At 40.2% G+C, this 27,048-nt stretch overlaps 1 protein-coding gene across 1 annotated transcript in view; it reads left to right on the forward strand.

Annotated features, from left to right (window-relative positions):
* The window catches only part of LOC133536241 (guanine nucleotide-binding protein G(q) subunit alpha-like), a 49,827-nt gene that overhangs the window by 15,302 nt on the left and 7,477 nt on the right, over nt 1-27,048 (forward strand). Inside the window, exons 4-6 of the mRNA XM_061876622.1 lie at nt 19,429-19,583; nt 24,143-24,271; nt 24,343-24,472. Of these exons, the coding sequence (XP_061732606.1) occupies nt 19,429-19,583; nt 24,143-24,271; nt 24,343-24,472 (414 nt within the window). The remainder of the gene's footprint in view (nt 1-19,428; nt 19,584-24,142; nt 24,272-24,342; nt 24,473-27,048) is intronic.

Below are 27,048 nucleotides of genomic sequence, written 5' to 3' on the forward strand. Positions count from 1 at the left end.
TAGTGAACAAACTTGTCCTTAATGCAATGTAGCATTCTAGCTCGCGGTTAATATCCTTCCAAAGTGCAAAACTCTGCTTCAAGTTCGGTGGTCCTCGCCTCCATGGCGGAAAGTTGTTTTTTTCATCACTCGTAAACAAGGAATAGCTAAACATGCTACACAAACAAACTATAGGAAAAGCTAGCCACAAGCAAGAGTTGTAAACAATACAAATTCCAACAGTAACGATTTGGTCTACACGATTTTGGCCAAAATAATAATTACGATTATTTTTATTAATATGGAAATCATGATCATTAATCACAATTATTTACTATGTTGGGTAAAACTATTTTTATTTCATTTTATATTTTAAACTAACAGTAGTTGAACTCATAAGTCATCAGTTATAAACTAAAATCTGCAAAAGACAAAGTGTGCAATCGTAAAGTACAAACAAGTAAAAAATTAAGATTACGCACAAAAAGCACATACTACAATGATCACACTATACTGCTCACAGTATATAGGACACCCATCCATCCATCCATCCATTTCCTACCGTTTGTCTTTTTCGGGGTCATGTATTAGCCAAATAAAACATTCGTACATCCATTATTTATGTGTGTATTTGAGAGGTGGATGAATATGGGGTCCCACGGTGCAGGATTGATGTAACGGTAGTCTGTACTTTGGGCACCCTCGCTCTTGTAGCTGTTCGTCAGGGCTTTGCACTTTTGTGGCCCGCTCTGTTAGCAACCTTAACTCTATTTAGATTATTAGCTTCACGTCGCGGACAAACGCGGTTGAGGAAGGAAGGGAAGTCTTTTTAATGCTTAACCTGTCTCTGCAACACGATAATTTGTTCAAATGTGCACACCAACGCAACTTTGCCGTGCAACTTTTTATGGCAAGCAAGGGAGCATTTCCAGGTTTGGGAGGTTGTCTAGAGCAGTGTTTTTCAACCTTTTTTGAGCCAAGGCGCAATTTTTTCATTTAAAAAGTCCAGAGGCACACCACCAGCAGAAATCATAAAAAAATGAAACTCAGTAGACAATAAAAGTTGTTTTCGCAATTGTTGGATATGACTTCAAACCATAACCAAGCATGCATCATTACAGCTCTTGTCTCAAAGTAGGTGTACTGTCACCACCTGTCACATCACATTGAGTTTTTTGACGTTTGTCATGTGTAGTGTTTTAGTTCTTGTCTTGCGCTCCTATTTCGGTGTCTTTTCTTGTTTTGTTGGTATTTTCCTGTTGCAGTTTCATGTCTTCCTTTGAACGCGATTCCCCGCACCAGCTTTGTTTTAGGAATTAAGAATATTTAAGTTTTTGCTATCTTTTTTTGTGTGGACATTGTCGATTGTCATGTCATGTACGGATGTACTTTGTGGACGCTGTCTCTACTCCACACGTGAGAAGTCTATGCTGTTGTCCAGCAATCTGTTTTTGTTGACTTTGTAGCCAGTTCAGTCTTAGTTTCGTTCTGCATAGCCATCCCTAAGCTTTAATGTCTTTTCTTAGGGGAACTAACCTTTTGTTTATTTTTGGTTTAAGGATTAGATACCATTTTACCTGCACGTTGCCTCCTGCTGTCGCCTGCATATTGTGATCACGACAAACCATGATTGTCTCATACGACCTACAAAGCAATTAGCTACCGGTTGCCACCTACTGATATTGACGAGAATAACATGGTTACTCTGCCAAACTCTAGACAGCACAGACACTCAACAACGGCACATTATTTGCGGATTATAATTACTGGTTTGCAAACATTTTTTAACACAAATAGGTGAAATTACATAATCTCCCACGGCACACGGCATGTTCCGGGGTTAAAATGCGTACCTGTTGTGTCCCCCTGTGGGTCACTCTAGGGGAGACGAGGGCTCCAATGTAATCATGTATTTATTTTTCCTAATATTTTCAGGAGCTACAGGCAACCAGATGATCAACTACTCAGTGGCCTAGTGGTTAGAGTGTCCGCCCTTAGATGGGTAGGTTGGGAGTTCAAACCCCGGCCAAGTCATACCAAAGACTATAAAACAATGGGACCCATTACCTCCCTGCTTGGCACTCAGCATCAAGGGTTGGAATTGGGGGTTAAATCACCATTAATGATTCCCGGGCACGGCACTGCTGCTGCCCACTGCTCCCCTCACTTCCCAGGGGGTGAACAAGGGGATGGGTCAAATGCAGAGGACTCTTTTCCCCACACCTAGTGTGTTTGTGTAAGACAATCATTGGTACTTTAACTTTATCTTTAACTTAACTGTGACTGACAATCCCCTTCTGTTCTCATTCACTCTTACTCACTCTCACATGAGTTTCCCAACTTTCCGGTCTTTCGTCGCCCCCTGGTGGTTGGCTGACTGTTGGTTGTGAAAGTGCTTGAATTGATATGTAGCGGAGCTTGCTTTTTAAATGTTAATATCACCGATGATCACTATGAAAGTATTAATGTAGAAAACCAATTTGTAAACGTGTATCTCAATTTGTGTGAGTGTAATCCAATCCATGTGCATGTTCCTGGATGTTAATCCAAGTGTGTGTAATCAGATCTGCATACGTGTGTTTTAAGTTGTTTGTTCCTAATCAGACTTTTGCGACGCTTCTGCCGTATACAATTTGGGTGAGTGCATCCAGTTTTGTGAGCGTGTAATACAACGTGCACGCGCGTTCAGAAGTGTGTGCAATATGGCCGAACACCATATCATGATATACGTTTTTTTCATATTGATCGATATTGATAATTATTGATACTTTTTATGACTTATTTAAGCCTACCAATGAATACTGTAATAACATTTCCAACTTACAAAAGGTGCTATTTTATTGGTGGAGAAGGTGTCTGGCAGCCAGGTAGGATTAGCACGGCTAATATATTAAAATAATTAAAGTAGATTTGAAGGTAGTTGCACATTTGAGACCCTAGTGTATAAGCTATTGAACACTAGACAGAAGAGTTTGAGAAGCTACTCATCAAACGGACACATTGAAAGTGTCATGATGTTACCGCATGTCGGCAGTAAAACCAACAAAACTTATGACAAGTTTCTGTTATCGAGTTAATATACCAAGATTTCAAAGATTGTTTTCTCACTCCATGCAGTGAATCCACAACAAGACAGAAAGACAGCGCACCAACACTAGTGTTATGAGAGTAGCATAAGGGTGTTTGCGCTCCTTTAAGAATGGCAATGTGTCATGTTGGGTAAGTGACGTCAGTTGGGCTTGCACGTGCAGCAGTATTGCTGACTGACGAATGTGTCCGGTTGTGTCCTGCAGAAATAAGAATAAAGCAACTAAATTGTCACAAGTCGACGGCCTCGTCATTCTGACCCAAATGCGGAGCCTAGCAGACCCATTGTCGGGTAAAGTGAAGGTTGTTGCCCTCGATGAAAACATTGGTCCTGGAGGAAAGGTGCTGATACTGTTACGTGATTGGCTGTTAGCGTGCCACTCCGATTGCTCAGTTTCCTGTTTCCTGTTCGCTGGGTTCCCAAAGCATGAGTGACTTCATGAAACAAATCTTGCTTCATAATTTCCGTTTTTTTTTCCGACCAGAAAATATAAATATATATCAAATATTTTATCGAACGCGTTTTATATTGATATCGAGTATGTGTCTATCGCAATATGTATTGAGACTGTATTGTCGGCCCAGCTGTAGCGTGTAATACAATCAGGTTGTTTGATCAGAACTGTGCCTACATTCAATCAACCACGTAAGACACGCATGAATTTAAACCAATCAGAAACAACATACAGCTGAGGTGTGTGAAAGAAAGACTCCAAGACCCGCCTTCCGTTTTTTCTGATTGGTTTAAATTGCGTAGTGTCTTTCGTCGTTTATTAAATGTAGGCACAGTGGATTGATGGCTTGGTCTGGGATTGCTTATTACGATCAATCAGAGTTACTCGAACAATGGCAAGCTGCAAAAACCAAAGTTTATTATAATGAAAAATATATTGAGTAGTGGATGGGGAATGTAGAACTGAGAAATATCAAGTATGGCGGGTTGGGTAAGAAAGGGTTAAGATGCATAACTTTCAAACTCAAATGGTGAAGCTGGGCAGCTCTGAGCAAGTTTGAGCATGGTCCATCGTTGTTGACTTTAACGTAGAATAACAGGATCAGTGGCTGCATTAATTTCAAAAACGCATCCCGACGTCTGCTTTTTTTTTTTCTTCATCACTGATTATTACTCGCCGCAGACTTCATGAGAGCCAACAAACATATTAAAACATCATAATGAATGGGTGAAAGTGGAAATAGTGTCAAATAGGGCCGGGCGATATGGCCTTTTTTTAATGTCTCGATATTTTTAGGCCATATCGCGATACATGATATATATCTCAAAAATTTTGCCTTAGCTTTGAATGAACACTTGATGCATATAATCACAGCAGTATGATGATTCTATGTGTCTACATTAAAACATTCTTCTTCATACTGCATTAATATTAGCTGATGCTCATTTTAAACTTTCATGCAGAGAAGGAAATCACAACTAAGTCAATTGACCAAAACTGTATTTATTAAAGAGTTATTAAGCAATGGCACAAACGTTCATGTCATTTCCAAAACAGAAAGTACAAGATTGTCGGAAACATTTTAAGTGTCAAATAAAAATGAGGTGCATAACAGGAAATCAAATAGTGTTCGTCCTTCGCTATGCGGTATGTTACTACGGATGTTATTAAATTCTGTTGTTGACTATTTTTTTCATACGGTGTTGATCTGGAAATGTTTGGCTCTAGTGGAGGCCCTTTAGGATATTTTCGTTCACTTTTGTTTAAAAGCGCCAAATTTGGCACAGGTGGAGCTCAGGGCATACTTAAATGATTTAGCTAGGGCGCCCGCGCCGGTGACCGATGGGATCGCAACAGCGACCAATCAAATATGGCCACCACTTGCAATAGCTTGTGTCTCTAACATTTGAAACAGATGATCTACAAATATAAACTTAGTGTCTATTTCATGTGTTTTGACAAGTACAAATGTGTCGGAATGCTCATTTTTATTTTTGGGTGTGTTTGGACCCCTAATTTGCGTATTTTCAAGTGGCGTTTTGCTATTCTGAAGACATTGGACGTAACTTGGGTATTGTTTGGGCATTTTGAAGACATTGGTTTCGCTTAAAGGGTAAGTACTCTTTGGCTACTTGTGGGGGAGGCCACGTGGAGGCTGTCTTCTTCTCTCCCCTTTTTATTTAAAAAAAATTATTATTATGATTTTTTTTGGGGGGGGTTGGGGGGGTTGTTGTTTTTGTTCCCCAATTACTTGACAAAAGCTGCACCATCTTGGAAATATGCCAATTAGGTGTCCAGACACACCCAATCATAAAGATGATTTTTCCATCATATTTCTAATTGTCAAAAAACATGAAATAGACACCAAGTTTGAATTTGTAGCTTATCTGGTTCAAATGTAGAGGCATAAGCATGTTCAGGTGGTGGCCATATTGGATCAGCCGCTGTTGCGACCCCAAAGGTCACCGGCGCGGGCGCCCTAGCTAAATCATTTAAGTATGCCCTGAGCTACACCTGTGCCAAATTTGGCGCTTTTAGACAAAAGTGAACGAAAACAACCTAAAATCTCCCTTACGGCCCCCACTACTCTGCATTTTGATGGTGTGGGTGTGTGGCACCGAACGGAGATGTTGACATACGGAGTAAGCACTCTTCATTCTCTAGCAGGTGACTTTTCAAATGATGCTACATATTAGCAGTAATGCTACTTTTTGTAGCAACGCTGTTGGCCCACACTTGACAAATTACGGTTGTCTGTTCAACATATTCCCACTTGAAGCCAAACCACCGCCAGACGATGGACCCCCTGCTCTTTTTCTTGGAAATGAATTCCTCCTTCATTCGCACCTTCTCTCTCTCGTATCACCACTCGCACGGCTCTGCTAGCATCACAGCTAACGTTACCCATGCTGCTACCTCTCTGCTCTGTGAGGGCGTATACGTATGTGACGTATGACGTGACGTAATGTGACGTGTGTAAGAAGGTGCGCTTGTCTGTGAGAAGGACAGACAAGAAAGAGCGAGAAGAGCCTGTAATGTAATGCCTGCAGCTAAAAGCAACTGCGTGAGAACGTATACTCGAATATCAAGATATAGTCAGTAGTTTCTATATCGCACAGAGACAAACCTGTGTAATCGATATATCGCCCAGCCCTAGTGTCAAAGCGCTTTAAGTACCATTAAATTATAACCCATTTACAATGTCCACTCTCATTAGGATGCCGACTGCTTGTTTATTGATTTATTCCCATTTTAGATGAAGAATGACCATAATCCTCACAAAGAACACAGGGTGAGGGCAACAGGAGGACCACGCTTATTTTGTGTCGTTCTCTCCATTTCCGGTCTCTAAATGGCTGTCAAAATGTACCAACATGTCAGAATACCTACTCAGACTTCTTTTGTCCGGGTGAGATGCATGATTTATGATCTACAATAAACTTCCAGGAGGCAAGGAAGCGAGAAGGCAGCAGACCACTCAATGATGTAAACATAGGTGACATTAATAATTTGTCTGCGTTAGCGCTTATATTAACAATATCACTTATACTTGGTTAATATTGAAGTCAGGAAATGTAAATAGAATATTGTTGGCGGTTTTTGAACGGTTATATATTGGAATTTAGAATAGAGGATGTTTATTTACAAGTTAGAATGCATTAAACAAAATCCTTCTGTCGTCATGTCTTTCATGATTGTGAACGACAGGCAAAATCTAAAAAAAGTGCAGTTACCCTTTGAATCTAAGGAATATAAATATCCATTAATGGTTACACCTTTAGTTGATACTACAGTAGTTCATTTGTTACTGTATTTTTTATCATCAAAAAGTATTTAGTAATTTTTGTTGATAACTAGCTATTAACAGTGAACTAGCAAGTAAATAAAATAAAATGATAAATAATACGATATGTTGTTACATGTCAGCAGTAAAATTTGGAAGCTTTGTAAACCACGATGAAATGCTTCTTCTATCATTATATACCGTGTAATGTATTATGATAAATATCATTACTGGGTTTCCCCTCGACTGCCAAGATACCTGTGATGGTGGGGGCATGGTTACGGGCGTAGTCACAGGACGTCATCGAGTATTGTTCTTTAAAAAAGCTAAACAAATGTATTCATACATGTAAAAACTAATTTATTAGTGTTAACATGTTTTTTTTATCGTTTTGCAATATTTTCAATTGTTGCTGTTTTTTGTGCAATGTACTTTGTTGAGATTTGTTCATGTGTTTCGAGACTTTTAATGAATTTTTTAATAAAAACAACTGGGAACAAATCTAGCAAACTTCTTCTGGTGTAGTTATACAATGTACTTGTGTTTATAGACTCTAATTCTGTCCTTCAATGTCCCCGACAACAGAGGCGAGCTGCAGCAAGCATCACGTCACACTTGCTTGGCGCTGTTGCTCTAATTAGACTTTCTCCCCTTTAAAGCCACCACTGTCCTCTTTACATTGTACATTTTGTAGATGGCTGTGCACGGGTATATCTGCGATATATGAAAATTATGTCCACATTGCAGACATCCTGATAACGCTCCAGACAAGGACGTGCATTTTGTTTACATCTGGTTTTGGCAGCACGGTTCTCGGTAATCAAAGTCTTTTTTCCGTGGTCGGGTTTTCGGTACATCACTTGTCACAAGTGCAAAAAATAGGCTATATTTATTTATTCACACTGTAACTTCTTCCTGGTGTTAATGTTTTATGTCTGTGTGTTTTTAATTTAATGTCAGTGTTTCACATGTTTGCAATGACGCCTTACATGCCTGAATGGTGATTAGCGGAGAATTAATTTGTTTTCAAGTTTTAAAAAAAACGTGTTTCCAAGGTGTGGCGGAAATGAAAAGGCCAGGTGCGGCGCACCGCATGCAATTCCGTGAAGGGGAAGCCCTGTCCTTATGGATTTTAGGCCATATTAGCCATCCCTGGTCTGAATAGTTGCTTAATATAGCATCAAAGCCGCTAAATTGGCAAAAGTGATCTCCCCCGCCATGTCTTTTTATTCTCTTGCAGACCAGGTACATACAAGGCACGTTAGGAGGGGGTTTGTTGTTTAGTCATTATAGAATAACTATCCAGTTGTTACCATTCTCGTCTAATTGCTTGTTAGTTTTTTCGACACTAACCAAACAAGATTCAGCAAAACAAATTGAGAGTAAATTCACGCTAATGCATCAAATCTTTGTTGTCTGTCTATCTGTGTTGGCCCTGCAATGAGGTGGCGACCTGTCCAGGGTGTACACTGCCTTCCGCCCGATTGTAGCTGAGATAGGCACCAGTGCCCCCCGACACCCCAAAGGGAATAAGCGGTAAAAAATGGATGGATGGATGGGCATCAAATCCTTTGTATGTTGTGTGCAATAAAGATCCCTCTTGTCATTTTGGGTTAAACAAATTATTAACCAGTACTTACCACACCAGCATTGAAGATGTTACATTTTTTGTGTCAAAACTGGACTTTCTGCGCTGACTGCCACCAGAACAAGACTGTCCAGCAAAATGGGGGATAAAAAGACGCATATCAAACTGTTTTTTGTACATTTCGACACCCCCTCTTGGTGGTATGTTTTTTTGTGCGATATTAAATGGCGGCCACCTGTCTTATGAATGTGAACAATAACATAATGGCGCATGTAGTGCACACCCATTGAAATATTTGCTGCCAGGCAGTGAGGCACATTAAGGAGGCGAGGGGAAAGATTCCAGGAAGACATCCGTTTTCCAAGCCAGAGGAGATTATCTCAATAAGATTTTACCCGGAACTCTGCAGCCTCTGCACTTAGTTTGGTTCCTAAATGCATTTGAAAGGAAACGGTCGATGCACTCGAGTAACAATTAGACGGAAAACATCTTAGAGCGAGTGAGTGAGAGAACAAGAGAAAGCGAAAGTGTCTTTGGTGCAAGTTCTGCACAATGTCTACAAATAACATTGTTATTCTTTTACCGAGGAGTATTTTATTACAAGCGTGTCTGACTGAAGTGCACAGCAAAGACAGTATCTTTTCTTGTCAAATTGTTATCTGTCAAAGATTAACTTTGTTTTAACTCGTTAAGTCTTGCTTATTTAATTGCCATTTGGAGGAAAAAAGCCTTTGAGGACACTGCAGTTTTGACATTAACCAAAGAAGAAGTAAATCTAAACACAATGCATAGTCAGACCATTGATCCACTCAACTCAGCTCTTGTAGGAATGAAATAATGTGCTGCAAGGCTTTCATCACCCACCAGGCACCATAATAGTCCACAATAAAGTGCTCGCAAACATGATGCCCGTTCTTATAGCCAATGTATATACAGCATAGTAGTACATCTGTCTTATTGTGATTCAGTTTTTAGGTAAAAAATATTCACCAAATATGCCTGAGAGATGTCTCGATCAGGGTTGATATTTGCCTTTTTAACTGTTCCGTTCTCAGTGTTTACATGGCTTAGGATCTTACTCACGAAAAAGATTTGTTCAAAATGGATAAACGCTCAGGGAGACACAATTTCATTTCCTTGTTAGTTGCATGCAGGAGTTGCATGACTTGCCAGATCCAGGGTTTTTACGCGTGCTTAAAAACCTTGAAAATGCCTGAATTTTAATGTTTTCAAGTTTTGAAAAATGCTTGAATTTAGGGTAAAGTGCTTGTATGTGTTCATCATACTTCTCGGCAGTCTGACTCCATCCATCCATCTTCTACCGCTTATTTCCTTTTTGGGGTTGCGGGGGGCGCTGATGCCTATCTCAGCTATAATCGGGCGGAAGGCGGGGTACACCCTGGACAAGTCGCAGGGCCATCACAGATAGACAGACAACATTCAAACACTAGGGCCAATTTAGTGTTGCCAATCAACCTATCCCCAGGTGCATGTCTTTGGAAGTGGGAGGAAGCCGGAGTACCCGGAGGGAACTCACGCATTCACGGGGAGAACATGCAAACTCCACACAGAAAGATCCCGAGCCCGGGATTGAACCCAGGACTACTCAGGACCTTCGTATTGTGAGGCAGACGTACTAACCCCTCTTCCACCTCAATAGGCTAATTATAAAATGAAAAAAAATAAAATAAGTTTCCTTAAAAATGAAAGCTACACGCTTGATCTGTTGTCTTTGCACAAGCCCTTACATTAGGTTATTCTCATGACAGAGATAGAGCCGATCCGTGTCGCCCACAAAGGGAACAGTGTCGCATCGGTCCATCATGCCGGGAGGTTGACGTTTTAATGAACATTGGATGGAAAATGACAAATACAATCTTTGGATAAAACGTGGACCAAATCCACGTGTTGTCTGCTGCAAAATATGCAAAAAGGAAATTCAGCTTTATCGCAATGGAAGAGTCGGTTCTCTCTAGTCATATGAAAGGTAAACCACACAGATTACTAGTCCTACAAGTTTACTATTTTTAGCTGAACTTGTTTTCTTACCTTTTGGTAAATACTAGACCTAAACTGTGATATCAGCGCTAGATTACATGCTAATTACTTGGGCTGTGAATCTTTGGGTGTCCCATGATTCGATTCAATATCGATTCTTGGGTCACGATTCGATAATATATCGATTTTTTCGATTCGATTCGATTCTCGATTCAAAAACGATATTTTTCCAATTCAAAACGATTCTGTATTCATTCAATACATAGGATTTCAGCAGGATCTACCCCAGTCTGCTGACATGCTAGCAGAGTAGTAGATAAAAAAAAAAAGCTTTTATAATTGTAAAGGACAATGTTTTATCAACTGATTGCAATAATGTAAATTTGTTTTAACTATTAAACGAACCAAAATTATGACTTATTTTATCTTTGTGAAAATATTGGACACAGTATGTTGTCAAACTTATGAGATGCGATGCAAGTGTAAGCCACTGTGACACTATTGTTTTTTTTTTTTATAAATGTCTAATGATAATGTCAATGAGGGATTTTTAATCACTGCTATGCTGAAACTATAACTAATATTGATACTGTTGTTGATAATATTCATTTTTGTTTCACTACTTTTGGTTTGTTCTATGTCGTGTTTGTCTCCTCTCAATTGCTCTGTTTATTGCAGTTCTGAGTGTTGCTGGGTCAGGTTTGGTTTTGGAATTGGATTGCATTGTTTAATATATTGCTGTTTAGTGGTTTGTTGGATTGATTAAAAAAAAAAAAATCGATTTAAAAAAAAAAATTAGAATCAATTCTGAATCGCACAACATAAACAATTCGATTCGTATTCGAATCGATTTTTTTCCCACACCCCTACTAATTACGGACTGTTACTACGAGCTATGAAAGGAAAAAACTGAGCATTTGTCAATGATAAATTATGTTAAGAAGTTCCCTCAATTAAAATCGATTTTGTTGTCATAGCTACAGTTATAAGGCTAGACATGCTTAATGAAAGGTGACTGAGGTGTTCCAAAACGAACAAAATAAGTTCCTTTTATTTATAATCCTTATATTACTGTGGAACCGTTTTAGTAATAAATGAGTGAAATTGACATTTTGAGGGTGCGTGCATTTATATCACATTATGCAGTTTACAAGCACAAATACGGTGTGAATCAATCCGTGCTGTTTGATGTCACTGAGTGCTGTAAGTAAGAAAAAGAACAAGAAATTTGAAAAACACCACAACTGGAGACATGTTTGCAAACACCAATGCCATTGAATAGTCTACAGAAGCACTGCTTCATTTTCTATGCCCCACTCAGTTAATGATAACTGCAATGTTAGGCTTAGCTTTTTAGCAGATTTTCCATATTTTTTCTACAGACAGCATTCGGTGACCTCAAACAAGTCTATGGATTAATTCACACTGGTTTTCGCCTTTTGAAGGGTACTGGAAAAACTGGAACATTTATTTTGAACACCCTTAATAAGTGCTTGAATTTGATCAGAGAAAAGGTCTACTAACCCTGCAGAACACCGGCTCAAATTTAAGAGCAAGCAATTACAAATATGTTTATCCACAGTGTGAAGCGGCTTCTAAAGTACTAATCCTCATCCCTGGGGCAAAAAATACATACATTTTCCATGAAGTACCATTATTACTAGAGAACTACAGTAAAATGAATGGCTAAGCATAGTACACGCACACATTGAGCAGGACTTCAAGTAAACTAGGAGTGATCAATCCAGATGTCGATACTATCTATTCTATACCCAATATGGTACCAGTTTATAGACGGTACTAAAGTAATCACATTGATATTATATCACGCTCAGCAAAGTTTGGATTCCAGACAGACAGGGAGACGTAATAGTTTAGAAATGTCTTTAATTATCCAAGTGTAATTATCCAAAAAACAATGGCACTGGGTGGAGGAACCAGTGTCACGAAAAAACAAAAAGAGAACAAAGTACAAAATAAACTGGACAAAGGAAGGCGAGCAAAAAAAAAAAAGGAACAAATGGAACAGCAAAAAGAAAATAGTTGCTCAAGAATTGGCATGAAGAAGGTTGGGGGGGTCTGGACTCATGGAGGAAATGAAATAAAAGACCAGCAGAGGATAGGTATGTGCAATCACTAAAGGTAGGGTGTGGTGATTAGTGACAGGTGTGCACAAGCCTTCTTGCTTTCCTGGGAAGCTATTACAACCAGAGAGAGAGAGAGGAATGTATGTGACAATCTTTTTCTTGTATGTGACAATCTTTTTCTTGTTTTTCTCATTATTGCAAAATAGTTTTTGGGTCATTTTGTTGTTTATAAACTCGGTGAGTGTTATAATTTTTTTTTTTAATTAATCGCGATTCTTATTTGTAATCTTTCTTAATTGATTAAAAAAAACAAATCGATTTTTTCTTTTAAAAATCTGTTCTGTCCAGCCGCTGAGGCAAATCGTATTGTTGATGTAGACGTCCATACCGGCTGCACAGATTTACTTTGCAAAAGAAAATCTCTTTTTGCTTTATTTGTATTTAACTTTATTAAATGTGTAGGTAGAATTTTACTAAACAAAACTAGTTTTCTTTTAAGTAATATAGATTTTTTTCAGAGTTATTTTATCTATTTTCCGCCCGATTGTAGCTAAGATAGGTGCCAGCGCCCCCTGCCACCCCAAAAGGGAGTAAGCGGTAGAAAATGGATGGGATTTTATCTATTTTATGGAGGAATGTAGTTAATCATAAAAGTGGCACCTATTGTTATTTAAAAAAAGTGTTTTGAATCAAGAATTGTTTTGAGTCAAGAATCGATTTTGAATCGAATCAAATTGTGTGGTACTAGGGCTGGGCGCTATATCGATATACTCAATATATCGCAGGTTTGTCTTTGTGCGATATAGAAAATGACTATATCGTGATATTCGAGTATACATTCTCACGCAGTTGCTTTTAGCTGCGAGTATTACACTACAGGCTCTTCCTGTCTCTCCTTCTCACAGACAGCAAGCGCACCTTCTTAGACACGTCACATACTGTCACGTCATACGTCACATACGTATACGCCCTCACGGAGCAGAGAGGTAGCAGCATGGGTAACGTTATCTGAAAGCCTCGCAGTTAGAGTGTCCGCCCTGAGATCGGTAGGTTGTGAGTTCAAACCCCGGCCGAGTCATACCAAAGATTATAAAAATGGGACCCATTACCTCGCTGCTTGGCATTCAGCATCAAGGGTTGGAATTTGTGGTTCAATCACCATAAAATGATTCCTGAGCGCGGCCACCGCTGCTGTTCACTGCTCCCCTCACCTCCCAGAGGGTGGAACAAGGGCATGGGTCAAATGCAGAGAGTGATTCCGCTTGTGTGACTATCAGTGGTACTTTAACCTTAACTTTTATTCACGCTTCATTAACGTTGCTATAAACATCGAACTATACACTGTTTATAGCTGATTTACACTGACAAAAAATAGTCAGAAGTGTTAATAACTGATATTACAGAAGCTTCTATTGTTATTTACACTTAAAGCAACCATGTGTGCAGTCTAAAGTGCTAGGGGTGGTAGGGGTGGGATTGGGGTGTTTCAGTGGAAATTTCCGACGAAAAACTCAGAAATTAAATCCATTAGTCTCCGTATACAGGAATGCTTTGAATGATGATGATTTAAATGAAATTCATTAGTAGTTTTTGCTTTAGTGTAGTTATTGTGGTGTAACCACTCTTGTATGTAAAATTTAATACCACACATTTCCGAGTACATCATCTGATTTTGAATAATAGAAAATTCTAGATTTAGTAAGATAAGCTTGATAAAAAATTGTTTTTATGTTTACTTTAGTTACTTGCTATAAAACATTGTCAGTTCTACAATTGCTTGTCAAAACATCAGACCAAGACTCAAAACTGGTTTGGTTATGAAGTCAAAAAAAAAAAATTTTGATTGGGAAATCTCTAGCATTAGTACGATTACCCAGACTGTTTAGATTATGGACTAATAATATGGCTATCAGTCCTTTTTTGTCCAGCTGCCAGTCATAATTATAACACACTGTCACAATGATTTCAGGTACCGCTGCTAAGCTTGAAAAAGGCATTTGCTAATCAACTTGCAATAATCACAAATAAGGAGGCAACACCACACAAAAGTTTGTAACATAACAATATTTGAGTCATACCAAAGACTCTAAAAATGGGACCGATTACCTCCCTGCTTGGCACTCAGCATCAAGGGTTGGAATTGGGGGTTAAATCATCAAAATTGTTATGAAGAGCGGCCACCGCTGCTGCTCACTTCTCCCCTCATCTCCCAGGTGGTGAAACAAGGAGATGGGTCAAATGCAGAGTGTAATTTCACCACACCTAGTATGTGTGTGACTATCAGTGGTACTTAAACTTTATTTCCTCCTCAAAGTCACGCAAACTAATAGGAGTTAGTGACAGTTTGAAATGAAAACACTTTACTGTGGACCGCCCCTACTGCACATAATCAACCGTCCTCTTAGCAATCCATTAATCGACAGGCCCATATTATTCCAATCAAAAAATTGCAAAATTGAGGTAATACAGTATAATGATCCATAAGGTTGCTCTGAAGCAAAATGGCGTCCGCTGACAGCTGTCTGACGTCACTCCATCAGGCTGCGTTTCTGTGGCATTAAAACAGCTTTGTCAAATGCACCCCCCCCCCCCCCCCCCCCTCCAACATGCTAATTGATTGTACTGATATATGAAAATGGGTTTTGTACGAGTTGGGAAATTGTGTTAGATGTAAATAGAAACAGAATATAATGATTTGCAAATCATTTTCAACCCATATTCAGTTGAATATGCTACAAATACAACATATTTTTTTTGCAAATAATCATTAACTTTAGAATTTGATGCCAGCATCATGTGACTCAGAAGTTGGGAAAGGTGTCAATAAATACTGATAAAGTTCAGGAATGCTCATCAAACAGTTCTATGGTACATCCTGCAGGTGTGCAGGCTAATTTTGAACAGTTGGGTGCCATGATTGGGTATTAAAGCAGCTTCCATGAAATGCTAAGTAAGTCACAAACAAGGATGGGGTGAGGGTCACCTCTTTGTAAGCAAATTGTCCAACAGTTTTAGAACAGCATTTCTCAACGAGCTATTGCAAGGAATTTAGGGATTTTACCATCTACGGTCTGTAAAATCATCAAAAAGTTCAGAGAATCTGGAGAAATCACTGCACGTAAGCAATGATATTACAGACTTTTGATCCCTCAGGCGGTACTGCATCAAAAACGGACATCAGTGTGTAAAGGATATCATCACATTGGCTCAGGAACACTTCATAACACCACTGTCAGTAGCTACAGTTGGTCGCTACATCTGTAAGTGCAAGTTAAAACTCTACTATGCAAAGCCAAGCCCATTTATCAACAATATCCTCAAACGCCGCCGGCTTGGCTGGGCCCGAGCTCACCTTAGATGGACTAATGCAAAGTGGAAAAGTATTTTGTGGTCTGACGAGTCCACATTTCCAATTATATTTGGAAACAAAGGACGTGGTGTCCTCCAGAACAAAGAGGAAAATAACCATTCGGATTGTTATAGGCGCAAAATTCAAAAGCCAGCATCTGTGATGGTATGGGGGTGTATTAGTGCCCAAGGCATCGGTAACTTACACATCTGTGAAGGCACCATTAATGCGGAAAGGTCCATACTGGTTTTGGAGCAACATATGTTGTCATCCAAGCAACATTATCATGGACGCCCCTGCTTATTTCAGCAAGACAAGTGTTACAACAGCGTGGCTTCGTAAAAAAAAGAGTGTGGGTACTTTTCTGGCCCGCCTGCAGTCCAGACCTGCCTCCCATGGAAAATGTCCATCCATTTTCTACCGCTTATTCCCTTTTTGGGGTCGCGGGGGTGCTGGCGCCTATCTCAGCTACAATCGGGCGGAAGGCGGGGTACACCCTGGACAAGTCGCCACCTCATCGCAGGGCCAACACAGATAGACAGACAACATTCATACTCACATTCACACACTAGGGCCAATTTAGTGTTGCCAATCAACCTATCCCCAGGTGCATGTCTTTGGAAGTGGGAGGAAGCCGGAGTACCCGGAGGGAACCCACGCATTCACGGGGAGAACATGCAAACTCCACACAGAAAGATCCCGAGCCTGGATTTGAACCCAGGACTGCAGGACCTTCGTATTGTGAGGCAGACGCACTAACCCCTCTGCCACCGTGAAGCCCCCCATGGAAAATGTGTGGCGCATTATGAAACGTAAAATACTACAGCGGAGACCCTGGACTGTTGAACGACTGAAGCGCTACATAAAACAAGAATGGGAAAGAATTCCACTTTCAAAGCTTCAACAATTAGTTTCCGCAGTTCCCAAACGTTTATTGAGTGTTGTTAAAAGAAAAGGTGATGTAACACAGTGGTGAACATGTCCTTTCCCAACTACTTTGGCACGTGTTGCAGCCATGAAATTCTATGTTAATTATTATTTGCAAAAAAAAATAAAGTTTATGAGTTCGAACATCAAATATGTTGTCTTTGTAGTGCATTCAATTGAATATGGGTTGAAAAGGATTTGCAAATCATTGTGTCCCGTTTATATTTACATCTAACACAATTTCCCAACCCATGGGGAAACGGGGTTTGTATATTATATTTTCAATATGATGTATCATGTAAAAAGTATGTGGTCTTTACATGAACGCCATACCTTAAATATTATTTCCAATTGTAATGAATAGAAACACAGTGATTGATCTGTGTGGTCTTTACAAGATGATGATTTATAACAACTGCATTGCACCTTGCACTGCACACATGGTTGACTTGTGTCAAGACTTAAAAATCAGGTATCAATAAAAGACTGATTTAGTAGTAATGAATAAGGAATATTGATGTTGGTATCGATAAACATTTATGTATACCTGATTTTGTTTTTAAAGATACACTCTGATAAATTATGGAAAAATATGAAAAGTACTTTATTTTAATGCTGATTATTTCATTTATTATTTTTATGTTGATTAACATGTAATTATACAAAAATTAAATGACAAAAAAAAATGTGTGTCCCTCTGTCCTTAAGAATAAACAAAGATATTATACAGATATTATACATAGAGGTTCGAATATTGCGACTTCACCACATAATGGATTTTGTTTTGATATTTTTTTTTTTAAAGCATATTCTACAATTGTTTGGTCCCAAACTTACATGTTCAAGCATACAATGGCCTAATAAACAAACAAACCAAAAATTATACTATATTATTGACCACAAAAGAAGATCAAACCAATCTGAGCGCGTTGTTCAGCCTCAAGCAGCTATTACTAAAATGAATGAAAATAGTGTAACTGTGGCTGACTGAAAGGTGTTATATCATGTCTAGAGGCCTCCCATAATGTTGAAGGTCGTAAACAGGTTTGTTATGCTGTAGATTTGAAAATAGCGTATTATTGTTTTATTATTACATATACTGTATTTCCTTGAATTGCCGCCGGGGCGCTAATTAATTTAAAACCTCTTCTCACTCCTGCGCTTACCAAAGGCATGCGGTAAAAGAAAGCATGCGCTAATTAATTTAAAACCTCTTCTCACTCCTGCGCTTACTAAAGGCATGCGGTAAAAGAAAGCATGCGCTAATTATTTTAAAACCTCTTCTCACTCCGGCACTTACCAAAGGCATGCAGTAAAAATGTGAGTGTGATGTAAGCTTGGATCTTAAATCCTACTGAATAGCTCTTAATCTTTTTCCCTTTGTGTGATTTCAAATTACCGGTATTAAAAATCAGCCTCCTCCATTTTGAAATTGATGACAGGGGAAGTGTCACTCGTGACGTCACGAGTTTGACCAGGCGGTAATACTAAGCATGCGCTAATTATTTTGCGGCGCGAGTTTGACCCGGCAGTAATTCAAGGCAGGCGCATACTATATGCTCTGCGGCAATTCAAGTAAGTACAGTATGTATTGTTTAATTTGAACAATTGTATTGTTGATAATAGAGGGAAAATTATTGTTATTCTTCATTATCAATAGTGCCATTTCTATTCGTATTTTTATTTCTCCATTTGTAGTGTAATAATGTTCATTGTCATTTCTGTATTATTTATTTCACGAACTGCTTCTTTTCTGTCACTTATACTAACATATTTGTACATATCCTATTTACTCATGTTGTTCTGTTGTTGTTGTTATTGTTGTGTTTGCTGTTGTTGTTTTTTGTCCCTCTATCTTATCCCCTTCTTGTCCCCACAATTTCCCCCTCTGTCTTCCTGTTTTTTTTTCTTTCTATCACCTCTGGCTCCAGCCTGGCTCCACCAAATGATAATATAAATACATTTAAGTAATGTATTTCAAATAGTGTTCGTCCTTTATATTACAAATAAGGCAAAAAGAAAAGTATACCACACTTCTCTTTTGTAAATTAAATTAGTAAAGCCGTTATGGGCATCTACATCAACTATATGCTTTGCCTGAGAAGCTGGACAGGACAAAAAAAAGAAGAAAATATTGTATTAATAAATAATGAATCCTACTTTGTGAAAATGATTTTCTCGTAGTCATGTCCAATGAACGATGATTAACAAAGGACTGTACATGCTGCTCAATCACCAATTAGTTCCAATTTAAAAACATTTTTTTTTGCAATATTTACTTTCATACCAGAGTAAAAAGAAGGCGTTGGTGAGACATGATGAAATCGTGTACTCATTGTAGTTCATTACAAAATGTGTTACATAATGACTAACAATGACTGGATTTTCAATGTATATTTCACTCTTTTACTTGTGTTATTGTTGATTCAATACTGTTTTAGCCATATTGCTAAGACATTACATTTAGTAATGTGTGTATAGCTTTTATTACTATGCTACCCACCACTATGTTACACTATGTGTTTTCTTTATTTCTATGATCATTATCACAATTTACTTTTTTACCAACTATGGTACCCTTTTGTAAAAGTCAAAGAAATAGCAAAACAGATTCACAGAGGCTATTTTTCTTCTATTAATGTTTCCTTGGGTTTTGTTTCTGTTTCTGTATTAAGGCCAACGCCAGTATTGTCAGCGAGGTTTATGTGGAGACGGTGACAACATTTACAAAACCATATGTGGACGCCATCAAGAGCCTGTGGGCCGATCCAGGGATTCAGGAATGTTACAATCGAAAGAGGGAATACCAGCTCTCGGACTCTGCCAAATAGTGAGTGTAAACAGACGGGGGTACCTGCTCAGACTTTGCAGAATAGTTTCCATTGTTTCCTCTGCCTGCCACATGGGGGTCTGTGTTTATGCTTTGGAAAAGTTTACATGCTTGAATCAGGAACGTGTTCCTGATTAGGTTTTTAAAAAGATTCACATTGATGCATCAGACTGACTTGAAAATGCTGTAACAGGCATGCTAGGCCAGTAGTTGGCGACGTCACGAGGTAAAGAAACACTACACACATTTTCCCTTAATTTGCAACTTAACTCCCATAAATAAATACAATCCATTTTCTCCTCAAAAACGTATTACCATCCTTAAGTTTCTTACCTTAAGATTTTGATCTAATGACCCAATTTCATTTCTACAATTGCATTTTTATAAAAATATTGGTAACATTTTATAGAAAATACACCCTATTAAGCATTAATATAGCATTAGTAAATACTGATGATTTATAATGCATAATTCCTAAATGATACTCATCCAGTTTATAAACAGTTATACATCTTGTACTCATTACTAAAGCTTGGTGGTTGCATTTGTAGACTTTATAAATGATTGATTCACCATTTCTACATAATAACATTAGATTTAGGTATTGTCTGTGGTTTGTTACATTATTTAGAAAGTGTATGTAAATAATACTTTTAATAATCTCTCTGTGACGCTTGTGTGGCATTGTAATGCCGGATTGGTTCTTCCGGGGATGCGTCGAAGCGATGAACACAACAAGGTAAGTTATAAATGGATTTATTAAATAATAAAAGGCTAGGAACAAAAACACTGCTGTAAAGAGAAGGCAAACCAAAAACAGAAAAACAATTCCTCAGCATGTGAGCTGGAATAAACAAATGGCTTAGCGTAAAAGCTAGCGAGAATATACATACAAAGATGAAGGTCGAGAGTCGTCACTGTTGCGCGTGGGCAAATTAGGATCCGAGGAAGACTGAACAGAAAAGGCTGGCTTATAAAGGAGGGTGATTAGCTGAAGCAGGTGTGCGGTACGAGTGTAGCAGGTGAACTAATGAGTAACCAGAGTGATGGGCAAAACAGGAAATAAACGGGTCAGACTGAGAATGAAAACAAAAATGGAAATAACAAACACGTGAAGATCTGAGCAGCAGATCGCAACAGTATTCCCCCCCAACAAAAGACAGATACCAGATGTCTCAAAAACACAAACAAAAACTTGAACCCCCTCCCCAAAACCAGAAAGTCCACAAACGAAGGGAGGGCGGAGGGAGGCCACGGTGGAGGGTCGCCAGATCGCATGTCCCCGAATCCACCGAGGACACATCATGTGGCGGCGGCGGGTGGACCGCTGCTGCCGAAAAAGTTTTGGCGGGCGACCTCGAAAAGGCCACATTAGTGGCCGCCTCGCAGGATGAGGTGCCCGGCGAGGCGGACGACCCGGGCACGGCCACATCCGTGGCCGACATGGAGGAGGGAGTATCTGGCGAGGAGGATGACCTCGCAGAGGCCACGCCCGTGGTCGACGTGGTGGACGACGCCTCAGCACCGAAATCCCAGCAGGCTTGGAAGCAGCAGACGAGGGTGCGGGGACTGCAGCCAAAGCAGGCCCGAGTGCAGCTGGCGAGGATGATGCGGGTGCTGCAGCCGAAGGAGTCGTCGGAGGCGGCCTGGGAGCCGCAGGAGTCGTCGGAGGCGGCCTGGGAGCCGCAGGAGTCGTCGGAGGCGGCCTGGGAGCCGCAGGAGTCGTCGGAGGCGGCCTGGGAGCCGCAGGAGTCGTCGGAGGCGGCCTGGGAGCCGCAGGAGTCGTCGGAGGCGGCCTGGGAGCCGCAGGAGTCGTCGGAGGCGGCCTGGGAGCCGCAGGAGTCGTCGGAGGCGGCCTGGGAGCCGCAGGCGTCGTCAGCGTAGAAGCAAACGGCGACGTCGTAGAGGCAGGCGTATTAGTCGTCGGCAGTGCTTGGCGGCGTGGAGCTGGTACCGGCGCTTGGCGGCGTGGAGCTGGTACCGGCGCTTGGCGGCGTGGAGCTGGTACTGGAGTAGGCTCCAGCCCTGTCGACACAGTTGTAGGCTCCAGCCCCGTTGTCGACGTTGGTGTGGGCTCCAGCCCCGTCGTCGACACTGGTGCTGGAGTAGGCTCCAGCTCTGGAGCTGGTACTGGAGTGGGCTCCAGCTCTGGAGCTGGTACTGGAGTGGGCTCCAGCTCTGGAGCTGGTACTGGAGTGAGATCCAGGCTAAAGTCTGTAACTGGTATGAGAACCAGTTCTGGGTCGGAGGCTGGTGTGAGAACCAGGTGGGAGTCTAGTGCTGGCTTGAGAACCAGGCTAGAAACATTTTCTGGTGTGAAAACCAGGCGAGAGTCTAATTCTGGCTTGAAAACCAGGCGAGAGTCATGTGCTGGTGTGAGAACCAGACTGGGAGCAGTGCAGAACACCGGTGGTGGAGGACGTGCTGGAGGTAATGACCTCGCGAGTCCGAACACCGGTGGAGGAGGTCTACAAGGCCGTTGAGACTTGGCCGGGGGAAAAACAGGTGGAGGAGGTCTACAAGGCCGTTGAGATTTGGCCGGGGGAAAATCAGGTAGAGGAGGTCTACAAGGCCGTTGAGACTTGGCCGGGGGAAAAACAGGTGGAGGAGGTCTACAAGGCCGTTGAGACTTGGCCAGGGGAAAAACAGGTGGAGGAGGTCTACAAGGCCGTTGAGATTTGGCCGGGGGAAAAACAGGTGGAGGAGGTCTACATGGTGGCTGTGGTTTAGAGGGTAGTATCTGTGCTACCTCCGTAGCACAGCTATAGGTCATAGCCCCTTCCTCCAGACGGGGATCCCAGACCCGTTCCCTATGGTCAGGGACTGACCTTAAGGGAGGGTGGTGGGAGGCTTGGAGGCGGGCCGACTCCTCCCCTTTAATTTGTCCAGAATTTCCTTTAGAAAAGGGAGGAAACACCTTGGACTTGGCCGGAGAATGAGGTTTTAAAGGAGGTGTAGGAGAAAAACTAGGTGACTGAGGTTGACTAGAATAATAAGAAAAAATATCCTGATAATTCTGTATCTTGTCATGAATGTTATTGATATTCAAAAAAGGTTGGGAATGAGAATTACTGTCCACAATATAAAAATCTTCTGAAAAAATGTCATCAACAGAGGCCGGTGTTGCGTCACCGGTGGGCGTTCCCCAATTGACGTCATCGCTTGTGTCAGAAAAAGTGTCATGGCAGCTTAAGGAATGATTTGAAAAAAAACAAGCAGGATTACCGGTAATGACGGGTGAATCCTGGACGGGGTGAAACTTGCTGTGTCCATGGGGAGGAATAAGTGGTGCTGGAACATTACTGCCGTGCGGGGGACCTCTCCACTGGACCCCCCGCCTCTTCGGGGCAGCGCGAACGGCTTCGGAGGGGACTTCAGGCCCACAGTCAAGTCTTTCCTGCTCCCAAGCCACGAGCTCCAACCACAAACCCAAGTCGAAGGGTTCCTCCCGTGGTTTCGACGCGGAAAAACATTTTGATGCTCGGATCCTACTGTGACGCTTGTGTGGCATTGTAATGCCGGATTGGTTCTTCCGGGGATGCGTCGAAGCGATGAACACAACAAGGTAAGTTATAAATGGATTTATTAAATAATAAAAGGCTAGGAACAAAAACACTGCTGTAAAGAGAAGGCAAACCAAAAACAGAAAAACAATTCCTCAGCATGTGAGCTGGAATAAACAAATGGCTTAGCGTAAAAGCTAGCGAGAATATACATACAAAGATGAAGGTCGAGAGTCGTCACTGTTGCGCGTGGGCAAATTAGGATCCGAGGAAGACTGAACAGAAAAGGCTGGCTTATAAAGGAGGGTGATTAGCTGAAGCAGGTGTGCGGTACGAGTGTAGCAGGTGAACTAATGAGTAACCAGAGTGATGGGCAAAACAGGAAATAAACGGGTCAGACTGAGAATGAAAACAAAAATGGAAATAACAAACATGTGAAGATCTGAGCAGCAGATCGCAACACTCTCGACATTTATACATGTACTTACACATTCGCTATTCAGTGATCTACTAATGGTTATAATTATGACTGTTTATAAACTGCACACAAATGAGTATTCATGTCGGAAAAATTATTTGTCAACTAATACTTTATTAATGCTTAATAGTGTCAAAAAATTATACAGTGTTACTAAAACATTTAATAGTACTTTTTCTTTTTTCAGTTTTATCTGAAAACAATAATACAATTCTAATAATATATATTCAAGTGAAGCTCTTTAGAACTAAATATTAGACCAATTTTAGATTGTCAAAAACAACAGGATGGTGGGCAAGCCATCCTTTAAAGCGATTTAAAGGATGCATTTATTGCTCCTATTTGCTGTATTGCTAGCCACCTAGAACAAACGAATTTTTGTAAATGTTAGAAAGAGGAAAAAAAAACATTTGTCTTCTTGTCTCTCATGATTGCGACTGAAAGGCTAAATTCCACAAAAAGGGAAGTTCCCATTTAACAGTCATTCAAAAAATCAGAACAAAATCTTTCATTTTGGGGACATAAAGTTAAATGGAAATAAATTAAACCCCATGCACTCATCTTACGTATCTCAACAGCTATCTGAATGACTTGGACCGGATTGCCGAGGCTGCGTATTTGCCCTCTCAACAGGACGTGCTGAGGGTCAGGGAGCCCACCACGGGTATAATCGAGTACCCCTTCGACCTGGAGAACATGGTTTTCAGGTGGGTATCACCCGTTGCGCTCCAGATCCTTCAGAGTCATGGTTTTTGACACCCGGCTCCATGCTCTCTAGGATGGTGGACGTTGGTGGGCAGCGCTCCGAGAGGCGGAAGTGGATTCACTGTTTTGAAAAGGTGACCTCCATCATGTTTTTGGTGGCGCTGAGCGAGTATGATCAAGTCCTTGTGGAGTCCGCCCATGAGGTGAGAAGCGCTGAATAACAACCTATATTATTAACAATAAGGTTAGCAAAAATAAGATTTGTATAAAACCTCTTTCAATTAGTTTAAGGCCATGTCCACACGAACACAGAGAGTTTCAAAAACACATATTTGGGGTTAAAACAATCTCCATCCACACAAGTGTAGTTTCAAAAGTGTCTATGTCTGCACACAAACCCATACACCTGCTGTCATGCACATTTTGTCCAATCAGAAGCCTGAAAAAAGAAGCAACATCTGACTTGGTGGCATTACACCTCCTATTATGTTTATTTTGATATACTAGACCAGGGGTCACCAACGTGATGCCCGCGGGCACCAGGTAGCCTGTAAGGACCAGATGAGTAGCCCACTGGCCTGTTCTAAAAATAGCTCAAATAACAGCACTTACCAGTGAGCTGCCTCTATTTTTTAAATTGTATTTATTTAATAGCAAGCAGGTCTTGCTTTGCTTGACTTTTTTAATTTTAAGAGAGACACAACTCTAATAGAATTTGAAAATCCAAGAAAATATTTTAAAGACTTTGTCTTCACTTGTTTAAATAATTTTTTTTTTTTTTTAACTTTTGCTTCTTATAACTTTCAGAAAGACAATTTTATGGAAAAAATACAACCTTAAAAATTATTTTAGGATTTTTAAACACATACACTTTTACCTTTTAAATTCCTTCCTCTTCTTTCCTGACAATTTAAAATTTAAAGCCCACCAGGCTGCACCAAACTTTTGGTGCCTTGTGGACACAGAAAAGTACAGTGGTGTATGCGCAGCAGCTATGAAGGTTGCAAGCCTGTTTGGTTCAACTTATCTTTGTGAAGCAGCCTTTTGTGACATGAACTTCATCAAGAACAAACACCTCACTGATGCACAGCTGCAAGACTCACTCAGAGTTGCGGTCTCAAGTTACACACCAGAGTACAACACACTAGTTAACAGCAATGCCGGGCTTCCCACTAACTGACAAAGAAACAGATAACAGATTTGGTGTCAAGTTCAAAGTGTGACATGATTTATTTAAAAATTTGAGAGTTGACTTTTGTATTTTACATGAGTTATTATTTGTACAAACATGGTGCAAAGTATTTCTTGATTTGTTAAAAATAAATGTTAGTGGCTCGCTAGTTACAATGGGATATTGTGATTTCACAAGACTGTCTTAGAAGTGATCATTTGAAAATGTTCAATTTGAAAAATGTGCACTTAGAGAAAATATAAAAATAAAGTGTTGCATACTGATATTTATCTGTTTCTATATATATTTATTGTGAGAAATCATTAAGATGATCAGTGTTTCCACAAAGATAAATATAATTAATTATTAATAATAAAATATAGTTAAAGGTAAATTTAGCAAATTGGCTATTTCTGGCAATTTATTTAAGTGTGTATCAAACTGGTAGCCCTTGGCATTAATCAGTACCCAAGAAATTGCTCTTAGTTTCAAAAAGGTTGCTGACCCCTGTACTAGACCATGGGTGCCCAAACTTTTTCTGCAGGCGAGCTACTTTTCACTCGACCAAGTCGAGGGGATCTACCTCATTCTTATATAGACATTTTTGTTAACAAGGAGTGTGTTTAATAATAATACAAGCATGTTTAACACGTATAGATTCCTTTCTTTCATGAAGACAAGAATATAAGTTGAGGTATTACCTGATTCTGATGATTTGCATTGATTGGAATCAGACAGTAGTGCTGATAACGTCCACATTTTCAAATGGATGAGAAAAAAGTGCTCCTTTCTGTCTGATACCAAATGAGATTGGTTGGTTTTTGGCATCTTATTTGTCTAGTTTCCATACTCGTTTTTATAAACTTTACAAGAAATACAATGGCGGCAAACTCCGTTTACGCCAGTTTCTTTGAGTCTCTTATTTTCTTAGCGCAGGCAGGATGAAGGAGCGCTTTTATTGTGAAGACAGGAACTGTGCAGTCGGTCTTTAGCGTTGTGACGGCAGGTACGATGCGAGAATCTGTTGAAAAAAAAAGGTTTTCTTGCCTTTCCCTCGATCAACCAGCGTTATCTCAGAAGATCTTTGGGTGCCGTGAATGTCAATCCAATGACGTAAGTGACGTCTTAGTGAAGATTGAGGATCACTCATTTTTAGGTGTATTTTTTTAATGCCTGGCTGGCGATCGACTGACACACCCTCTACAAAGCTCGCGATCGACGTAATGGGCACCCCTTTACTAGACGTACACAATGACATATACATTATCTTTAAAACTTGCCTCCATGTACACAGGGACCTGGGAACATTATTAAAGAGTGAATGCAAGCCTGTGTTGTTGAAACCCAACAATCATAGAATTATAACATTTTAAGGAACATGGTGATGTATTACATGTGTCGTGTAGTGCAGTGGTTCTCAAATGGGGGTACGCGTACCCCTGGAGGTACTTGAAGGTATGCCAAGGGGTATATGAGATTTTTTGAAATAGTCTAAAAATAGCAATAATTCAAAAATCCTTTATAGATACTTTTATTGAATAATACTTCAACAAAATGTGAATGTAAGTTCATAAACTGTGAAAAGAAATGCAACAATGCAATATTCAG

The sequence above is a fragment of the Nerophis ophidion genome, linkage group LG17 (assembly GCF_033978795.1).
Source record: "Nerophis ophidion isolate RoL-2023_Sa linkage group LG17, RoL_Noph_v1.0, whole genome shotgun sequence".
In the NCBI taxonomy this organism is placed as follows: Eukaryota; Metazoa; Chordata; class Actinopteri; order Syngnathiformes; family Syngnathidae; genus Nerophis; species Nerophis ophidion.